The following is a 21,025-nucleotide window of genomic DNA, read 5'->3' as shown; positions in this document are numbered from 1 at the left end:
ACAAAAGTCAAATTCATTCATTCATTACATTTGTATAGCATTTTCCATTAAACAATTTCCAGCTTTAATTATTGAGCACTAAAAAGCATCAATATTATTTTGAAAATTAATTCCCTTTCATAAACATTTAATTGCTACATTTTACTCCCTATCCATTTTTCTATTCCCAAAAAAAAAAAAAAATACTTCCATTATCTTAAGTAACACTTTCAATTTCATTGTATCCAAAATTATTTATACTTTTAAAACACGCCCTTTGAATCACAACTTCAATCATTCGTATAATAAACATACAAATACACCCACAAAAATATATATTTGTAGTTATGTATGTATATTTTTTTTAATTACAGTTTGAAATATTGTTTTAATCCTTACCCAACGAAATTCACAGCGAAACATTAAAGGGTGTGTATTAGCAGAAAGCTTATACATTTAAATTGTTATAATTTTAGTTGAAGAGCTGTAGAATGAATACTTTGTAGTTTTGTGTGATATACGAGCATAAACATAATTGTCACAAATCCTTTTGTCATATATAATAATGATAAACGACTTGAAAACACAACGGTAACATAGCTAAAATTGTTATGACATAAACACTTATAAAGGCAAACATATACTACATACATGCCAGATTAATAGGGTGTTACAGTGGTATATGATGTTAAAAACTAAAGAATATTGTTTGCTCTGTAGCCTCGACTATAAGTTTGATGATACACTTAACTACCGTTTAAAGTATAATCTTCTATTCGAATTGTAGCCTTGAAATAGAAAATCTCCTTGACACTGGTTTGAAGTATATTGTCTTGACTATAGCTATAAAAATAGTCTAATCATTAGCTTAAAATAAAAACTTTAATATATCCTCGACTACAACCTGAACCTTGTTTATTTTCTAGATCTAGACTATTGTTTAAACTGTACCTCTACTATAGTCTGGACTATACCCTTCACTATAGTCTGGACAATAGCTTTTACTATAGTATGAGCTAAAGCTTTCCTATTTTCTGAACTATGGCCTTAACTATAGTCTGGACTATCGCTTTAGGACTATTGCATAGCCAAAGTGTAATGACTGGCTAAACTAAAATATTTGCTGTGGCCTGAAGAATATACATTCCCAGCAGTTCGACAAAGAGTCAATGCATACGAAAAAGACAGTGAACCACCTCGATGATCGTAATTCGTATGTTTTGGGTCATTCTACACGAAGGTATCCTTTGTAATCGAGAATGAAGACAGTCGTCACTTGAGTGTCCTTTTTGTAAGAGGAAGCGGATACAATCGTTTTTTTTACTGTTCTCAAGTAATCTTTAGATTATACTCTTAATAGTTTTTTTTTTTGTACTTCCGAAAGACAGTCATTACTTTAGTGTCCCCTTTGTAAGCGAGAGCGGAGGCAATCATCTCTTTACTGTCTCTTTGTTGGGTGTAGAGTGACGATTGACTTACTCGTAGGAAAAGCTCATGTTAAAATGGTTGGTCACCTGGGTAGTGAGTTGTCTAGGGGTCACCACAAGTGGTAGATTAAGTGATCTGTTCGGGACTGTCCCGTCGAACTGCTGGGTATGACTTGAATATAGTCTGGATCATTCATTATTATCTGAACTTCATCTTTAGCTAATCTCAATTTTTGGGCAATATAGGAATTTATGTCGATAATTAAGCGGAACTTCTCTCACTACTCTATTAATTAGACAATGTAAGAATGATCTGTCAAGACTGGGTGGCTCTTGCTTGGGTCTCTACGCATAGGGTATTATTTAAAAAACAAGGACGGGATCCGCTCATGATATATCCAACTTCGTTGCAACACCTATAGGTTTTATCAAGAGTAGTATCCTTAGATTCGATCTTTAAAAGAAAGAAAATAGGTGGAATAACCTAGACACATGAATAGGGGCCAAGATATTGCGGCCCTCCTTCAATAAGAAATACACAAGACAGCTAATAAATCGAATGAGACGGGATATATTGAGAATAATGGCATTATTAATAGGACACTGAGTTCTAGGCAGACATGCAAGAAGGCTTGGGTTACCTTTCAATGAACATTTTCGTAGTTGCAAAGACAAGAAAAAGGAAGAAACGGTATTTCATCATTCCTTCTATCCGCAAAAGAAACCTTTTTTCTTGGCAGTTACTTTATATTTAATCATGGTAAGAAATCTTGATCTAAAGCATAATAAGTAATATCCTTAGATTTCTCACTGCTGCTGCCGAGTGAAGTGATCGGAGACGAACGGAGTCTATTCGAATCTAATTGGCTTTTCTATGGCCTTAAATATACTCTGAAGTATAGTCTCAACTATAACTTTTATAACTATAAATTTAACTATAGCCAAGTTTTAATAAAAACCCTGAAAAGAAGGCAATAAATCTTGTTTTATTCAAAACAATTTTGAAGCAGTCTAATGTTCATATATCTAATCACAGACAGACAAACCTGCTCATATATGAAAACATAGACAAATATTAGTTGCAGACAGACAAAAAAAAAGTGTGTGGACAGACATGGATTTAGAAGGCTACAAATAGTATATGACGCCTTTTTTGCTTTACACAAACATTTACTAAAAGTAAAGAATGACTAAAATTTTTAACAGATATAGTGTAAAAATTTTCTTTTTTTTGCTGTATTAAAAAATCAGTAATATAAGTAAATGTAATTTTGAATTTGTATTAAAAATTATTTATAATTTTAATTTGTTGAAAATTTTTATAAAAGAAAAACAACATTATATACTTTTATGTAATATTGTTGTCAAGTTTTTATGATAATTTTCAAACTTTATTTTTATGTACATAATAGTTTTAGTCCTTTAAATAACTGACCTAAAATAGCAGCAAGTAATATAGTTTACTTCACTACTATATGAAGAAAATTCAAAACATTTTACAGATACATAGATACATATAAAATATTACTAACAAGTATATATATATGCATAAACTTGCATTTCTATATATAAAATATGAAGCAATATACATTCATATATATGAGTAAATAATGCGTATTTATATGTATAACATATGATACATAAATGTTGGTATGTATTTATGTATGTTTGTTATAAATAACTTTATGAAGCCAATTTGCATAAACATAAATTTCAATGCTTTCATTTCTTTACTCATATTATTACATCCATACGCCTATTGGAAGATAAGTATTATAAGCTGGTGTTGTTGTAAGGCCATCTTAAGGAAAACCAATTGATTTAGTATAATTCTTTGATACAATAAATCCAGCACATACATTCAATGGTGTTTCTACAACAGCCTAAACTATACAATCATCTGATCGGGGGAATGTACATCAATATCCTAGGTCTAGATATTGATGTACATATCCCATATACGTATATTTGATATGACCTATCCCATATATGCATTAGACAAAGTGAAGTGGACATTTCGATCTCAGTCATGCCAAAACTACTCTGCCTTTCGAACTAGAAACGATAGTCATGATGTATTGCGCTATCGAGATATTGAGGGCATCTTTATGCAAATACGTTTGACATTTAAAGCTAATACATACATTAACATACATATCCTTATATTCTATGTAATTATAAAGTTTGAATGAATTTCCCTTTGACATTCTAACAGAAACCGTTAAATACTCCTGGGAGAACTTTAATGCCTTCTTCTAGGTAAAGTTTTTAGGCAGTTACTGTACATAGGGCGGCATTTCGGCAGCTTTGAATGTTTCCTTGCTGTACATCACCATTGTGCGAGGGTGACCGCACTCGTTTCACCAACTGCTGCCTGCTAGCGTATTAATTACCATCAGTCTACTTTTATATTTGTTCCTGATTGCAGTAGTGTGAGGTAAGTAAGTATGTCATTTAACTCTAAATACAATTTGTGCTCCACTGAAAAAATATGACAAAATTTATATATACTTTGTTCGTGCAGATGTTCTAGAGTGTTACTGACTTCGCTGGTAAAAGTCAGAAGAGTCAGTCAGAAAAGCACTGATGCATTTCTAAGAATTAACCTTACACTCGACAGAATAATTCATCAAAGTTGTGACCCATCGCCATGGCAGTGTAGTCGTTCATATAAGATATTTCAACAGCTCTTTGTAAAAGTGTGGAGAATTTAGAGAGAAAGAACCTACACGCGACAGAATAATTCATCAAAGTTGTTACTTATCGCCATGATAGTTTAGTCGTTCGTATAAGATATTTCAACAGCCTCTGGTAAAAGTGTAGAGAATTTAGAGAGAAAAAAAGTTAAACAACTGCAGCTATTTAACATCATTTTGAAGTACATCTTTTTTAACTTTCCGAGACTTTGAATGTTTGCTTCAAAGCTCAACAACACTTGTGACGTCAACTCAGATAGTTTGAATTGCTAGATATATTCGAAGGACTTGGAAAAGGTCCTTGCTGCTGGTTTTAACCAGTGAAATCTGAGTGAATAAAGTAGTTGATAATGTTTTGTACTTTCCAGAAATCATACTGGTGATGAACTGTTATTAGGTGAAGGAGAAGCTGTCCGTTCCTATGCCAGAAAAATGATTTCCTATGTTTTGTTTATTGTTTTAAAATCAGTTGTTGCTGAGATGGACTTTCATCTGACTTACAAAACAACCAAAAATGGCGAATTTGAGGTCAAATTCGAATTCCGCGCTTTCCAATCCTTACGATTTCGACATTTTTTATCTTGTCGGTCATTGTAATAATTAAGTAGACGGTTATAATAAATTTCGAAAAACTAGTTTAAAAATCTTTCTTTTCACATCATCTTTTCGAAATAGCTTTAAATTTTCGACTCAAATTTGATGTTGGGTATATAAGATTTGTTATAGCTTGTTTGTATTTATACCCTACACCACTTTAGTGAGGAGGATATATTGCGTTTGTACTGATGTTTCTAAGACACAATAATATTGGTCCTACATCCACCTCAGAATCATTTTCTGAGTCGATTTAGCTATGTCCGTCCACAGGTAGCAATTTTTAAGATAATTCAATGAAATTTGGTACATGATCTTAAGATCATTCCATTATTTCACCTAGTCTTAACCATACAACTGAACCCGACGAATAGGGCTTTCAAGTTAATAATTATGTTTAATATGCTCGTACCTCGACAAAAGGCTGCAAAACCTATGATCTATACTAGCCTTGATGGCCCTCATGAACTTTATAAATATAGGGTTTCATTTCACCCTAGCCCTAAAAAAAGCCCCCTTCAAAGCTGAACTAAAATGTCCAAAATTTCATTCAATAATAAATATAAATGTAACAGGTGTAGGGTATTATATAGTCGGCATCGCCCATCTACATTTCTTACGTGTTTTTTTCCGATATATGCTTTGGAAAAATACATTCATATAGATGTACTTATGTGTGTATTTCACTTGTGTAGGTATTAGTAATCAAATACATATGTATGTGTAAATTCTTCTATTTTTCAACTTACTTTTTTAGTGTAGCCGCTAATGCTAAATCAGGACGAACATCAAAACGACTTTGCATATAGAAACGCAATAAATTATCACGTTCATTTTCACGTAATCCTTCCTCCAAAGCTAAAGCACCCAACGAATGATACGATTCAGATTCAGTAATACCAAATAATAAATCATAACTGCAATGGAAAGAATAAGTAGAAGAAAAAACATTTTAGTAGAATGTGAAAAAAATATGGTTTTAACAAATGCCTTTCAAATGTATGGATTTAAACTAGATGTTGAATATAACGAAAATGCTAGTAAAGGAAAACAAATAGACAATTATTATATTGAAGGCAAATTATTAAGTTAAATGAGATCAAGTAGTTAAGTAAATTATATAATAGTTTAAAAGTGCTATGGCTTAACTTCAATCTTGTATTAGGGATTTCCTATTATAAGTTGTTTGCTGTTAATTTTTGTGTGAATATACTATTAATTTCTCCTTAGGTTTTAAAAACTTAATATGAGTGAAATCTTAATGATTTAACTAATAATTGCATAAATCTCTTACAAATGCTTTATAATTCAGTTTTCATTACTTACGATAAACAACAATTGCCCTGTAAATTCTATAAGAATGTAATTAGGGATTATTTTCTCTTTAACATCCTAAATAATTTGCTTTTGTTAATACCTTCAAACTTAACCGAATAGCACTCATGCATAATTTTTAATTAATTTAAATTTATAAAGATTTGTTTTACTTTTCTTGAGTTATTTTATGTATGCTGCTGTTTAAACACGTACAATTTTCTTGGGAATTGTTTTAAATTGCATAAGAAAAAAATGTTTAAACTTTCTCTTTATTTTATTTATTTTGTATTTGTTACACCATATATTTGTTCTTGTTCTTAGATAAATAAAAGCTGGTTTAAAACATTATTACTTTTTTTGAATTTTTTAATTATAACTTGTATTATATAAATTTATTCTTTCTTTCTTCATTCTTTCTGTTATTGCAATTTACTTAGGAATTTAAAGGCATCAAGAGTTTTTCGTTACGTTTGTTTTGTTACAACGTTTGTTACTTTGTGTGAAATGATTTTTTATTTAAAATCAATTTTTTTAATAAAAACTTTAATTTTTCATTAAAAATCTTATATTTTATTAATAATTTTTTAAATTTTTGAATCATCCTCAAATATTACATTAATTTCTTCTTTCTCCTGCTGGTATAGCGAACATCTACTTTATGTTCGTCTCACTTGAACATTTGCTTTTATATTTCTAATGTCTAGAAAGTGACAGGTTGCAAATTCTTTTTGATTTAAAAGTTATATGGGTGATTGCATAAAATATTTCTTCGATTTTCTTTTAATGAAGAAATAAGATATTTAAAATTTCTTAAGCTAGAAGTTTGGAAGTTTAATCTATAAAGCTATAGTATCTACCAAAAAATCGCTTAAAAGCTATGTGCTGTAGAATAGTCAATAAACTCGTCTGCAGTCTTATCTGTATCTTATATATAAGAATTCTTCTTTAGAATCATCTGCAAAGTAAAAAAATCGATCACGTAGCGTAATGTATTTCTCTACGGTCATGACTCATGGTGTGTTATAGAAATGAACACCATGAAAAACTCGGTATTGGCTTGTACTCTTACTTCTCCTCTTACTTCTCAATGACTACTACTTACTTTTTGCATTACTTTAATGTACTCTTATAATGACTTGTATATAAACAGTCGTATTTTGTATGAGAATATTTTTTTTGTTTTTTAAAACAAAACTACTTTTTAATATCTTATTTGTAAGTAGGGTAGAAGGGGGATCAGACGCTATAGGGGCACATCTGCAAATAGCGAATAACTTGAAAACTGAGTAATCGATTTTATTGCATTATCAAATTTTGTTTTCGTTTATCGATTTTATTTTTGTAATTTTTTCTTTTATTTTACCAATGATAAATCTGCCTAATCCCCTTGGCGCATTTACCCCATGAATGGGGCGGTATCGCCATTTTTGGTCAGTGCGGAAAAGTTAAAAAAATATGTACCTGAGGATGACTTAGGAAAGGAATAAAACTAAAGCCAACATATATATTGTGGTTTTAATTTGAGGCCGCCCCTATAAAAAAGTGGCATATGGTCCCCTTTCTACCCTACTTACTTAAGTAAGGAAAATTAATTGAAAATTGAATTGAAAATTAAGTCAACTTTTCAAAAATTTTTTAAATTTTTTAACAACTCAGAAATTTATTGATAAATTTTTTATATATCAATGAATTTTCAGAAATTTTTAGCAACCTAAAAATTTCTGGATGAATTAAAAAAAAAAATATTTCTATATCACTGTGCATCGATTGAGTCGTCTTTCAAGAATATTTACCATCTTGTACTTGTACATGCATTTGATTATTCGCCTGTTTATTTTTCTGTTCCATGATATGAATTGATTCTATCAAATGATGATAGATGTATCCTTCAATTGTTTTCACAAAATAAGCAAACACGATTCTAATGATACAAATAAAGACGGATCCTCTTAAGTCTCGCTTGATTCTCTTGAAGTTCTGACTGAAAGCAGCACAATTTTGAAATCAATATCATTAAAATCTACTAAATGCTCTCCTCGAACATTTTTATTCAATTCAAGCATTGGAAATGATTATTTTTTGGAGAAGTAATTAATTCCAAACTTAGCCAATTCGTAATTAATTTAAATAAAAAATGAGTGACTTAATATTCGACTACAGCCTATCTTATAAACTTGTCTGAATATAAACTTCTATACAAACTCGCCTGTGGTATTGCATACAGACTCGTATTTTGACTATATACGTCTTACAAACTCGTCTATCGTATTGCATACAGACTCGTCTATAGTCTTAATGGACTCGTCTATAGTCTGTCATAACAACTTGTCGATAGATTAGTCTATAGTTTCGCCTATAGACAAATTTATATACAAGTCAAGGGGTGTGATTAATCTACAACTGTAGATCTTTATACTAAACAAAAAATTTTTCATGGAATCACCTACACAAATAACGTATTTAATTACAGTACGATGTAACATGTATATGAGCTAAAAAGTAAAAAATAACAAGTGATGGGAATAATGTTGATTTTTTGTTTGTTTATACTTCATTAAATTAATTGACGTTTTTTTAATTTCTTACTCTTTAGCAACAATGAAAAATCAATGTTTTTTCTTCAATGAAAGTAAAATTAATTTCTGCGAAAAAAAAAAAATTCTTTTAACAACAAAAACAAAATAACTTTGAATAGACACTAAACTTGAAGTGCTAAAAGAAATTGTAATTATAAAGAAATTTTCTTTAGGTTTAACAAATAGAATACTTTAACAAACAATGGATAATTGCATAATGAATGTATAACATTAAATCTTAAAGTACGAGTTCTTAACTGAAACGTAAAGCTTAGTAAAGCTTAATGTATTATGTAGGTATGAAATGGTTAAAGGTGATATATACTTTATCCTTTAAATTTTAGACAGAGAAAAGTAGAAATGTAAACCTGCAGACATAAAAAAACTAATTTTTTTGTAGTACTGACATTTTTCAAAGAAATTTCTATAGTTTTCTAATGCCATAAGGAAATATTTGATTTGGTTGGACATCAGTATTTTTTTTTCATACATACCGACTAAAATGTTCTGTGTATTGTCCCATTACTTTGTAGGGTTGATTAGGTATGACATGTCCGTCAACAATTGGACCCAATGAAGTTGAAAATTGTGATAATGTTGTACGTATTTTTAAAATATCTTGATATCTGAAAATAAAGAGAAAAATTTATATAGAATAGTTAGTTGCAAATACATATGTCAATTTTAATATACAATATTCCTGGTAGTGGTTAGTTATTGTATTTTAGTTCGTATGTATTGTATGTATGTATTGTAATTGTATGTCAATATTCAAATGAAATTTTAATAATTATAATAAATTTTTAAAAACATTTCTTTATAAAATAAAAATATTTTCAAAAAGTTAATAAAAAGTGCTTTTGCCCTATTATACCCTATAACGCCTCAGAATCGTTATAGCTATGTATGTACGTCAGTCCGCTTGTCTGTCCATCCATGTTTATCTTGTAATCAAACTACAGGTCGCAATTTTCTAGATAATTTAAGGAAATTTGACAAGAACATTTCCTTTGACCCAAGGACGAAGCCTATAGCAAATGGTGAAAATCGGTTCATTATTTCACCAAGCAACCATAGAACTGTTACCCCAAATAAAGCTTTTAAGTCTATAAATGATCTAGTATCTAAAAGATAAGAATCGGGATTTATTGGACCCTTGCCCCTACACAAAGTCTCTTAAAATTTTTTTTTTCCAAAATATAGCGAAACTAAGTAAAACCTCCTTAAATACTTTATTCTTAAAAATAATCATAATTTTTAATACTTATACACACTGTTATAAGGTATCATAATCGGCCATGTCCGTTAATAGGGTCTATAAGTGAAGTTTGACCTTCAAGTCATATGGGTTTAGGATCAAATGAGACCTGATCATTACGAAGTTCTATAAAACTATGTTTAGTCGACTTTTGTGGACATAATAGAACAAAGCCTTAAGACCCTATTGGGGGTGTACGGTTGTATGGGGGATAAGCGAAATAATGGACAGATTTTAACCATTTTCAATAGGCTTCGTCCTTAAGCGTGTGTCAAATTTCATTCAATTATCTTGAAAATAGCTCAAGGGTTACATGGACAGCCAGCCAGATGGACATAGCTAAATCGACTCAGAAAAACGATTAAAAACCGAATGATATACCTGGGTGTGGGTAAAAGACGAATATTTTTGTACGTTACAAACATCAGTACAAACCCATTATACCCTATCCACTAAAGTGGTCTAGGGTACAAATATTGGTTATCTCGGGTCTAATTTAGGCTGGACTTAGTTAAGAGGGCTGAATGTCAATTAAACGAAGATGGAGAAACAGTTGAAAATTCCTGCTTATTCGAATATCGATTCTTGAGACGAATGACCCAAATAAACATCATCAATGTATTCAGAACTAACTAGATTCGATTGAATATGATGTCAATATGAATTAATATCAGCTGATAAACCATTCTGTTCTATAACACAGCCATGACCAAAAACTGTTACCATGTTTAGGTCTTTCTTGAGGAATCGGTAAAGAAAGAGTGAAAAGGTCTTGCTATAAACGAAACGAAGCTTGATCAAGCTAACCTCAGAATAAGCGCAAGGTTAGTTTGTAACCTTAGTGTATATATATGTTTACGTATATAAATGAACAAAATTGAGAGAACGGATTCGGTTAATTGAAGGCCATGAAGAGAAAAACTGAATAAATTTTTTTATCTAATATATTTTCCTATTAACCATCTCCTTAAGCTGTCATCAAAATAATGTTTATTTAATTAATTCTTAAAAAGTAGCTACTTATTATAAATACATTTTGAATGTATTAAAATCTCATCTAATCACCATAACAATTGATATATCACTAATATCTTTTTAATGATATAATTATCCTAATTCTATGGCAGATTTGAAATGAGTCCTTTTTTTCATTAACAAACGAATTGCCCAACAAGTTTTCCAAATAAAAGCATTAAGTTGAAAAAAAAAATAACAATATCTATTACTAAGTTCAATCATAATCCCATTTTTCCCTAAAGTAACACGTGTCAAAGGTGTACAGTTAAGTCGATTTTGGGGTTATTTGTTAAAGTTATATAAACTGTATACATATGTAGGTGTTAGGATACTATGAATAACCGACAGTTTTACAAGGAGTCAATGTATCCAATTTGCATATATATTTTTCAGAGAAATTAATAATTATTTTAGCCGTTAATAGTAAAGTTTTGCTTAGTCAATGGTCAACTAGTTTATGTTAAAATAACTGGACACATAACTTAATTTGTAATCGATGTTACAGCAACAAAGCCACCTCGAACTGCAGGTTAAGACTTATTTTAGTATGGGATTTTCCTAACGCTGTTTATAGGTTTTGCTTTTTTTCGAAATAGACCTCATGTGTTTTGCAAAACAGCAAGCATTTTATATTTATGGAAAAAAATATTTATAGTTTTTGAATTATATTTTGTCAAACGTGATTTTTAAGTTAATAGAATCTGTGTAAAAAAAGTTACACGTTGGTATGTAATTTTTTTCAATATTTGAAAAAGTTACCTGGGATTATTATTAATAATTTAAGAAAAAACTATCTTTTATAAATGTTAACAGCAAAATAAGCACACAGCAGGTGTTTTTATAAAATAATTAAATGTTTTTTAATGAATATTATAATAAAAAATTCATTATAATTTTATTTTTTTTATTCTATGAAATTTTGTAATATTAGTAAAATTGCTAAAAACCCAATTCTTTTTGACCATTTATATATGAATGAAAATCATTGCCGAGGGCTTTCAAAATTCTAAATGGCAAAAATGCATTTTTAGTAAATCAATGTTGGAAAAGAACTTTAATGTCTTCAATTGCTAAGGATTTTCACTAATAAAAATTTGCATTAATAACAAGTAAGAAATTATAGTCGGGCGAGGCCGGCCATATAACACTCTACACCTTTTGCAAAAATAATATGTGATTTAGTTGTCATAATAATGCATTCAAGTTGAGTTCTACCTTGCCTCAGATATACTTAACCCGTTTATTGTTGAATAAAATTGTGGACACTTAAGTCAAATTATTATGGGGGCTATCCATAGGAATCATATGAGGCCCTATAATTATAAAATTCGTGAGAATCATCAAGTTTAGTATAGAACTTGTTTTTGCAGCTTTTTGTATACAAGATACAAGTATAATTATGAACTTAAAAGTCCTATTCGGCGGGTTCAGTTGTATGGGGACTAGGTGAAATAATTAACCGGTGTAACCATTTTCAATATGCCTTGTCTATGCTACCATAAAATATTATGTGCCAAATTCCATTGAATTATCTCCAAAATTGCGACCTGTAGCTTGATAACAAAGTTAACATGGACTGACAGACAGACAGACAGACAGACGGACGGACGGACGGACGGATATAGCTAAATCGACTAAGAAAATGATTCTGATCCGATTGGTATACTTTAAGATACCAATCTGATTAATTATTGTACGTTATAAACATTGACACAAACCCAATTTACAAACTGAAATAAAAAACTGATTGCCGATGAAATATGTCATTATAAAGATTTCTTGATAGTTTGAGACACGGAAAATCGGTTGAGATTCAACTAAGCTAAGTGCTAAGTATAAAAACCCGTTCTCATCGTATCTCAAGATTCTATAAGTATTTGGCAAATTTTAAAAATAGATTCTCGTTCTACTCTGATCCACCTTTCAGAAAAATAGTATAATTTTTCAGGTATTTATTTTTGTCGCATAGTGTTATCGTTCAATGTTTAGAAACTTAGTATCCTGGACGTAAATTCAATCACTGTTCGTAAGAATTGTTATTACTGGAATAATATCACTCCCAATATAATTGGATCTAACTTCGACGAATGCCTGACAGTGGCAAAGAAAGTGCTCCAAAGTTCCACTGTTCTCTACACATGCTCTACATTAGTCTGAATCCGCACGTCCAATTGTGTTAAGCTATTATCCTGTATTTCCACACATACTAACTTATTCTACTCATCACGATCACCCCGTAAAATCTTTATGGTTCTAACCACCATTTCATTACGTCAAGAGTCCTTATGGGTTTTGTTCACCCACTCACTCTCCTTTAAAGCTTACACACTCTGCTTTCGTTGCCGATTATTCCCGAATGGCCTAGTATTCATTTAATGTAAACCTTACTTCTGAGAGAGTATTTAATTAAAGCTCTATCACAATCCAATATGATCTTACATTTAACTTTATCACCTTATATCGCTCCAATTGCCATCTGGCTGTTGATAAATACATTAAAAACTGTGGGCTCCATATTTTTTCCAATTTATGTATTCCCTTATTGCTCGTACTTCTGCCTGGAAGCTTGTGTTGCGATTAGCTTAAACCTCAGTTTGACCGCCAATTTAGAGCCATCCATGTAGCAACGAATTCCTAAAGGTTTATGTTATAATATTCCGCTTGACCAACTAATTCCATCTGGGATCAGCGTTTCAAAGTATCCGAGATATTCTGTTTCTGGTACCCAATCAGACATGTCCGATGATTGTGTATTGCCTTCATTACATTAAACCGTTCGATTATAAGTGTCACCTTATACCTTATTAATGTCGCAACATTTCCAAAGCCTAGATATACGTCAACACTTATAAGAAGAATTACAACATGAAATTCTTACAAAGCATTCAAACTATGAAAAAAAGTACTTTTACTTAAAAGTTTATTTTTAAAGTATTAGTGTTAATAAAATGTTTGAACTTGAATACAGGTTCAAATCTACTTTACTTGGAAATTTCTTTGTAAATTCTTTGTTAAGGTTTTATCTTCCATATAAATTTTAAATTAATTTTCCTATTAAATACGTTTTTATTTTTTACTTTAAGCATTAAAAGAAAAGTATTAAAACAAATTACTTTTGTAAAGTGTTTAAATAGAAATTTAATTTTATTTATAGAACTTGTATTTTAAACACTCGTATTTATTATATAAGTATGTAACTAAATACGAAATTACTTTTTTAAAATAAACTTAAAATTTATAAGAAAAATATTTGAAAAAAATATATATAAAAAATTTTCTAAACAACTGATTTTTAAATTCCTTTATGAATTATTCATGTAGTTTTTAAAAAAAGGAAAACTTTCACTTATACACACATGGTAAAAATATATTAGGGGAAAACTAATTTGAAAATTGTTTAACTAAAATTTCTGTAAATTATTAGATTTGAATAACTACACTTCTTTTTATAATCTATAGGGTGATGATTGAGTTTCTCGTAAGACTCGGTGGTTAGTCCTAATCTTAAATTAAAGGTTGAATAGTTATTTCGGGACTGTCTTACCGAACTGATGTGTGGTAAGATAGTGAACTAACGAACAAGAAACCCATGTTCTTACTCTGTTTTTCAACAAAATGACCTGTTAATCCCTTATTTGTAAAAACTTATTTAAGTAGTGTTTTGAAACCGATCATGGTAAGCACTAATGTCATTATCGTGTTAAATTTAAATCATTATTGTAACACGATCTGCTAATGAATAAGTACTGAAGAGCAGTTTTTTAGATGTTTATCTTTTATCCTCGGCTTTGCCTTGAAATGATTTGGCATGGTGTCTAACCAGAGCACCAGATAATCTGGTACTACGCATGGTCAGTTGCCCGCAGGACTTGTCCTGGCTTGGTTGAGGTTCCATCGTTATTCACGTAGTGGCTGCGGTTTAATACCCAAAATCAAGGGGAGAATATATTGGTTTAAGGATATATCTTATACCTAATGGGTAGGATAATTTTCTCTTCAAACAGGTTTGTGTATAATCCAGCTTATGTTGGATTCCTAATCCCGATCCTAATTTCTTACCGGTCGTCTAGTGGGACTCTGGTATATGCTGGGGAATTGTCAATGGTTTCCTGTCGTCCCATAAACTGATCTTAATGATCATGGGAATGGAACTAATGCGAAATTGGTGAATGATCGGGAAAGTTTCCACATATTGGAGATTAGTAATGATTTAGTATGCCTTTTTATGCTTCAGGGAAGTTTCTCGACAGAATATATCAATGCATGTTACACGACTAATTGTCGGGCAATTATTGGGTTCAGTTGACATCCTTTGTCACTTAGATCAGTTTATAAAAGAGGGATACTGATCCATTTTGTTGAGTATTTTGGACTATCAAATATGTGTCTAGGTGCTGCTGCCAAAACAACAGGGTCATCTCAGTAGCGTGGTTGCGAGAGCTTAAAGAATACCCTGGATTGAGTTATTAGATTATATTGATTGCATTTTAAATAATGCAATCTTTCATGTCATCATAAGGGTGACATAAAAGACCAGAAGGACGATTTCATATGATGTTGAGGAAGGGGTTAGCCTTCCCTTCTATTGACTGTAGGCCAATGATTTGTTTTTTTTTTCTTGTCGGGGTGTGCATTGGGCTTGAGCCTATGCTGTCTGTCATTCCGCAAAGGGGCTACTATGGTACGAGATAAGATAGTACGTGTACTTCAGCCATGTAAAAAAATTGCCACCTGATTTCGTCATTAACGGATTCAGGGGCGCATAGTAGTTTGTTCTCAAGTCTACCCAGGTAGGTATTCACTTAAAGCTCTCTACATTGGTGTCTTGTGGATATGTTCTATTTTGCTTTGAATTCATTTTCTCATCGTTCTAATTTTTTTTATTAAGTAAACGTCTTGTTCTGATTTAACCGGGATCACACAGTCCGTTAAAGTTTTTAATTTAGTCCTTTTAGTGTAAAATTAATCATCCTCAACCTACAATGACGTTATAACTATTTCAATACCAATTATTCTAGAATTATCTGGTACTCAAACGATGTAGATCCAACTAATGGAAAAGTAGATAATACTCTAAGATAAGACTTTCTTACAGTAGAATAAAATAAAAGATTCTAGCAGTTACAGTGATCGCTGTAACTGCTTTCTAACCGGCGAAAAATATGTATGACAATAATACACTTTTATTAAGTAAATTAAAGAAAATAAAACATTTTTTTTTGTTTAATGATTTTTAAAAAATTAGCGCTACTCTAATATATTCAACACATTTTCAAACACATACATTATAATCTATTGTTTGTTGCAGTTACAGCTCTTCAAAAGAAAAAAAAAACATACTCATATCAATCACTCAAGTAACCATAAACTAACACATACAGCATAGCTTTAATACACATAAAACACTCTTATGTAACCCAGCAGTTCATAGGATCTGTGCCCTATTTTTAAATAAATTAATATTTCTTTCTATTTAACAATAATTCTGGACTGCAACAGAACCAAACTAACTACGTAAAGTGGAGTATGGAAGATATCTTGCACTCCAGCCGTTAGATTACATACTAAAACAGAAACGTTCAAATTTATAAGAATATTATTATGTGATAAATAGTCATATGTAGTAATTAATCATATGTTTAAAAACGATTTTTAAACCTCTTTATAAACAGGTTGGGTATTTTCTTAACTTTAAATGATGAAAAACATAATATGTAAGTATGTAAGTACTTATGTTTAAGTTTGTAATATTTATAAATAAGAGATTTTGTTCATATAACTTTAGAAAATATGTTAAAGGAAATTGTTTGCTAAATCAGCTTAAACTTAAAACATATTTCATAGATATAAACTAAACATAAAGAAAAAAATTCATTGTAAATAAATATCTTTAAAAAAAGTGTACATCATCTTGATGTCTAAACCTTTTTTCCCCCTTATTATTTATATAGTTTCTATATAATTTTGTTAAAATTTTATATTTTCCAAAAAATATTGTAAATTTATAAAATGTATATAAAACTAAATGCAGTCAGTCATGTGTGATTTATAGTATGTACTTTATTTTAGTTTAATATTTTATAATATTTTTACTCCTTAGTTTAATGCAATTTTTCTTTCGACAACAAAATGTATACAACATATTGTTGTTAGTGTAGTAACAAAGTTGAAACATAGTAAATGTATGTCTATATCTTTATGGATGTTTTCTTATTTTATCAACGTAATTTTGTATTTTTTTTATATATATCCTTGATCTTCGTGAGAAGGGTATTAGTTATTGGTTTGTCGTATCTTTTGTAAATTAAACAATATATTTATAGTTTTAAGAAACTTAAAAATTGTCTAAAAAATATTTTCTACAGTTGTATTTGTAATCCATAATATTGATATCATCATAAGGAATCGATTACTTTATGTCCGTCTGTTTGTTAAAATCTATTCTCTAAATACCCCAGTTGTCTTCGAGATTGATTTTTTAAAAAAATCGATCATACATGCTTTCGACTATAAAAAATTTATTTTTCACTTAATACGGGATCTATATATTTCATTTCATGTTTCTTATATCAATGTTATTCAAAAAGTACATTTTGAAGAAGGAAAAGTACCAAAAAATCCCCTTTTATATATTTTGTCATATTTATGGTATAATATCAACAACAACAAATATTATACCATAAATATGAGAACATATATAAAAGGGCCCTTTCTTTCTTTTATAATTTCTTTTTTTTATAATATTTGTATCAGTATGCATCAAAAATCTAAAATTTTGATGAAATTTTAAAAAATTTAAAATATCCGTTATTTATGAACCGATTTTGCTTATTTAAAATACAAATTTTCCCGGTCGTATGATCTCGCAGATATCTGGGATTTTACGATATTTCGACATACACATAGATAAGGTTTCCTCGGGACATGTTTCTTTGATAAAACACCTTCAACTTAGTGTTTTGAAATTGCGGTGTAAGGAGATGATACCAGTACTTCAAGTCTGACAGGACTATAAACTGGTGATGTCACTTCACTCGTCGGACTTTCCTTGGAATGATTTGACATGGGGTCGAACAGAGATCTACATAATCTGGTTCTACGGCTGAACAGTTGCCAGCAGCACTTGTCCTGGCTGGTCAGTTGATTGAGGTTTTTTCGGGATCCACGCAGGCGCTGTGGTTTAAACGAAAATTCGTAGGAAGAGTGAATTGCGGTTAACAGACTGATGCACAATGAAGTCTATATTTCGGGATAAGTTTGGTGCTGTTGCTTTAAGACAAAAGATACTCCACAGAGGAGTGACTGTGAAATAAAGCGTTGGAAATAAATTGGTGTATAATGTATATGATACAACATGGATGCAATGGTACTCGAATATGGGTCATATATATCACAAAAGTTACAAACGAAATGACAAACCTATATATACCCATCTCACAAAATAAACTGATATAAGGATCTGTTCGATTCGCCTCAACCGAATACTTGTTTATATTATTATAAGTTGTTAGTTGTTTCGTATTATATAAGAAGGCGGTATTAAAAGTTATTTTTACATTAGACAATTTTTAATATGATGTTCTTATACCCATTATTTCAAATTATGTATTTTGAAATATATTTTTTCAATCCTTTTATAATTCATCAAAATATTGGTCGTAGACTCTTAAAGGTCTTTATTAGATTTAAAGATGATCTGGCAATGTTTATGCGTCTGTCTTATGGGATGATTTGAAACTAAAATTTTCCACAAATCGCCGGGTTCGGTATTGAAAAAGAGGTCATATTGTTTTTATTTGAAAGCACTCTACCAAATTTCATTCAGTCTAGTTAATAAGCGAAAACAAGAGAATCTAGAGTTCTAAAAATTTTCAGGAATTCATCAATCCTCCATATAAGAGTTACTGAAGGTAGACTATAAGGTAAGACAACAATCGGTTCACATGTGAGCCTATTTACAAAATATTTTAATTTTATAAAATTAATTTAGTTTCTTACACCTAATAAATATATTTTTGTAAATCAAACTTTAAAGATTGATTTCCTATCATTATATATAAATTTTGTCAATAAATATTTTTCTTATTGTCATAAAAAGCACGTCTTTTACAGTTCCTTTCACTGTCGCAAAAAGAAAACCAAAAATAAATCTAAGATAAAATAAAAACCTAAAAGGTTTTGCCCAATAGTTGGTTATAACTTAACTTATTTTATTGTTAGTTGTTTGCTTTTAGTATAATGAGAATTTATCTATGGCTTATATATAGTTTCTTTATACAAAAGGAATTTCACATTTCAATATTCTGACCGTAGACTTTAGTTTCAAGGACATTGCAAATATTATTAATTAAAATTATACTTCGATGGAAAAATAATAACAAAATATGTGGATAAGCATCATATTAAAGTGAAAGTTTGGTTTTGAGATTTATTTTAAATTAAAAGAATAAAATTTAAAAATTTTATTTTTAATTTTTCTTTGAAAAGTTTTATTAAAAAAGAAGAAATATAAATTATGTATATTAGTTGGCTATCAGAAAGAAAGTTTTTCCATTATAAAATGATATGATATTTTATTGTAAATAGAAATGTATTTTACTTTATTAAAGAAAAAAATCATAATTTTTTAAAATATGTATATTAAGTTTCAGCTAGTGGGGATTTATGTATATTTTTGTATAACTGAAAGATGAAAATAAAAAAAAATAAAATAATAATAAACTTGCGTATACTTGTTATATTTGTTACATATTAATCATACGCCTGGTTGAAGTATATTAGAAAATTCTAATATATTTGCGTATACTTGGTATATTTGTCACATATCAATCATACGCCTAGATGAAAACTACAAACTGTTTGCAGCTTAAATAATTTAAAATTAAAATACTTCAAAGCAAATTGTCTTTAAACTAAAATAAATATATAATTGTTCAATATCACATGTTATTTAATATTCGCATATTTCAATACTCATTTACATAAATCGCCTTATTTACATACTATCATTTCCCCAGCCAAATAAAATTTTCAACATTTTATCTTATACGCCAAGCCACTTGAGTAGCTCACTATGTTGTAACTTAATTATATTTACAAAATGTATTAAATATTTAATTGATTCCTTTGTGTGTTTGTGCAATTACGTTTGTTTTGTTTTAAAATCATATAATTAACCTGTAGGCCTTTCGCCCGTAATGGCAAAAGCAACAAAAAGGCAAATGTAATATACAATATGTACATAACAAAATAACTAATTAATTATACATAACGAGCATTTGTTATTAGACTGAAATAACTCAGAAAAAATTGCTTTTTAAGAAAACTTATTTTAATTATAATTTGACATAAATATTAGGTTTGTTTGTATATATTTCTAGTAAAAGTGGCAAAACAAGAGAAAAATAAAAAATATTCTCAAAAATATAAAATGTAAATGAAGGAAATTTAAGTAAATTTTGTTTTATTGTTATTATATTGAAAAATTTAAAACAAATTGTATAAAATATTTTTCCAAACAAATCAATAGAGAACAAATTTTGTTTTACTACTTTTAACTTGTTAAAAATATTCAATCCAAAAATAGTAAAAGAAAAAAAATATATATATTTTTTTTCTTTTACTATTTTTTTTTTTTTTTTTTTTCAAAGATTTCGGCCTTTAGTACAGATTATTTTTCTGAATACAGATAAGACTATTGTCCAGACTACAGACTAAACTTTAGTCCAGACTATGTAATACTGCAGACTTAGACTAAAATAAAGTCCAAATTATAAACCAGACCAGCCTATAGATGGACTATAGTTTAGACTACAGGGTAAACTTTAGTTCAGTTTATGCACTAAGCTATAGTACAGACTTGTAAAAAATTTTAAAATTTTATTTCTTAATTTAAATACAGTTTTATATTAAAAACATTGATTTCGAATGTCACATTTCCCACAAAAAAAAAATATAAAATTTTTTTATCTATCGAAAATTTATATTTATACTAGTCTTACAGTTAATCATAAATTTTTATAAATTAAGGTGTTGTTTTTAAGTCAATAGATCTGTGTTTTTATTTAAAAAAACACATAATATTGTATGGAGGGAGACAGTAAAATGTAAAATAAGAAGTAAATAAAAGACTTACTATTTATGTTCATTATTAATTGAAAT

The 21,025-nt window shown here is 29.4% G+C and overlaps 1 protein-coding gene across 1 annotated transcript in view; it reads right to left on the bottom strand.

The window, feature by feature from the left end:
- LOC111675505 overlaps positions 1-21,025 on the bottom strand; it is a 111,044-nt gene that overhangs the window by 58,759 nt on the left and 31,260 nt on the right. Inside the window, exons 4-5 of the mRNA XM_046947964.1 lie at positions 9,084-9,215; positions 5,446-5,613 (exon numbers count right to left, since the gene is read on the bottom strand). Of these exons, the coding sequence (XP_046803920.1) occupies positions 5,446-5,613; positions 9,084-9,215 (300 nt within the window). The remainder of the gene's footprint in view (positions 1-5,445; positions 5,614-9,083; positions 9,216-21,025) is intronic.

This window comes from Lucilia cuprina, chromosome 4 (genome assembly GCF_022045245.1).
Source record: "Lucilia cuprina isolate Lc7/37 chromosome 4, ASM2204524v1, whole genome shotgun sequence".
NCBI lineage: Eukaryota > Metazoa > Arthropoda > Insecta > Diptera > Calliphoridae > Lucilia > Lucilia cuprina.
This window is presented reverse-complemented; position numbering and strand designations above follow the sequence as displayed.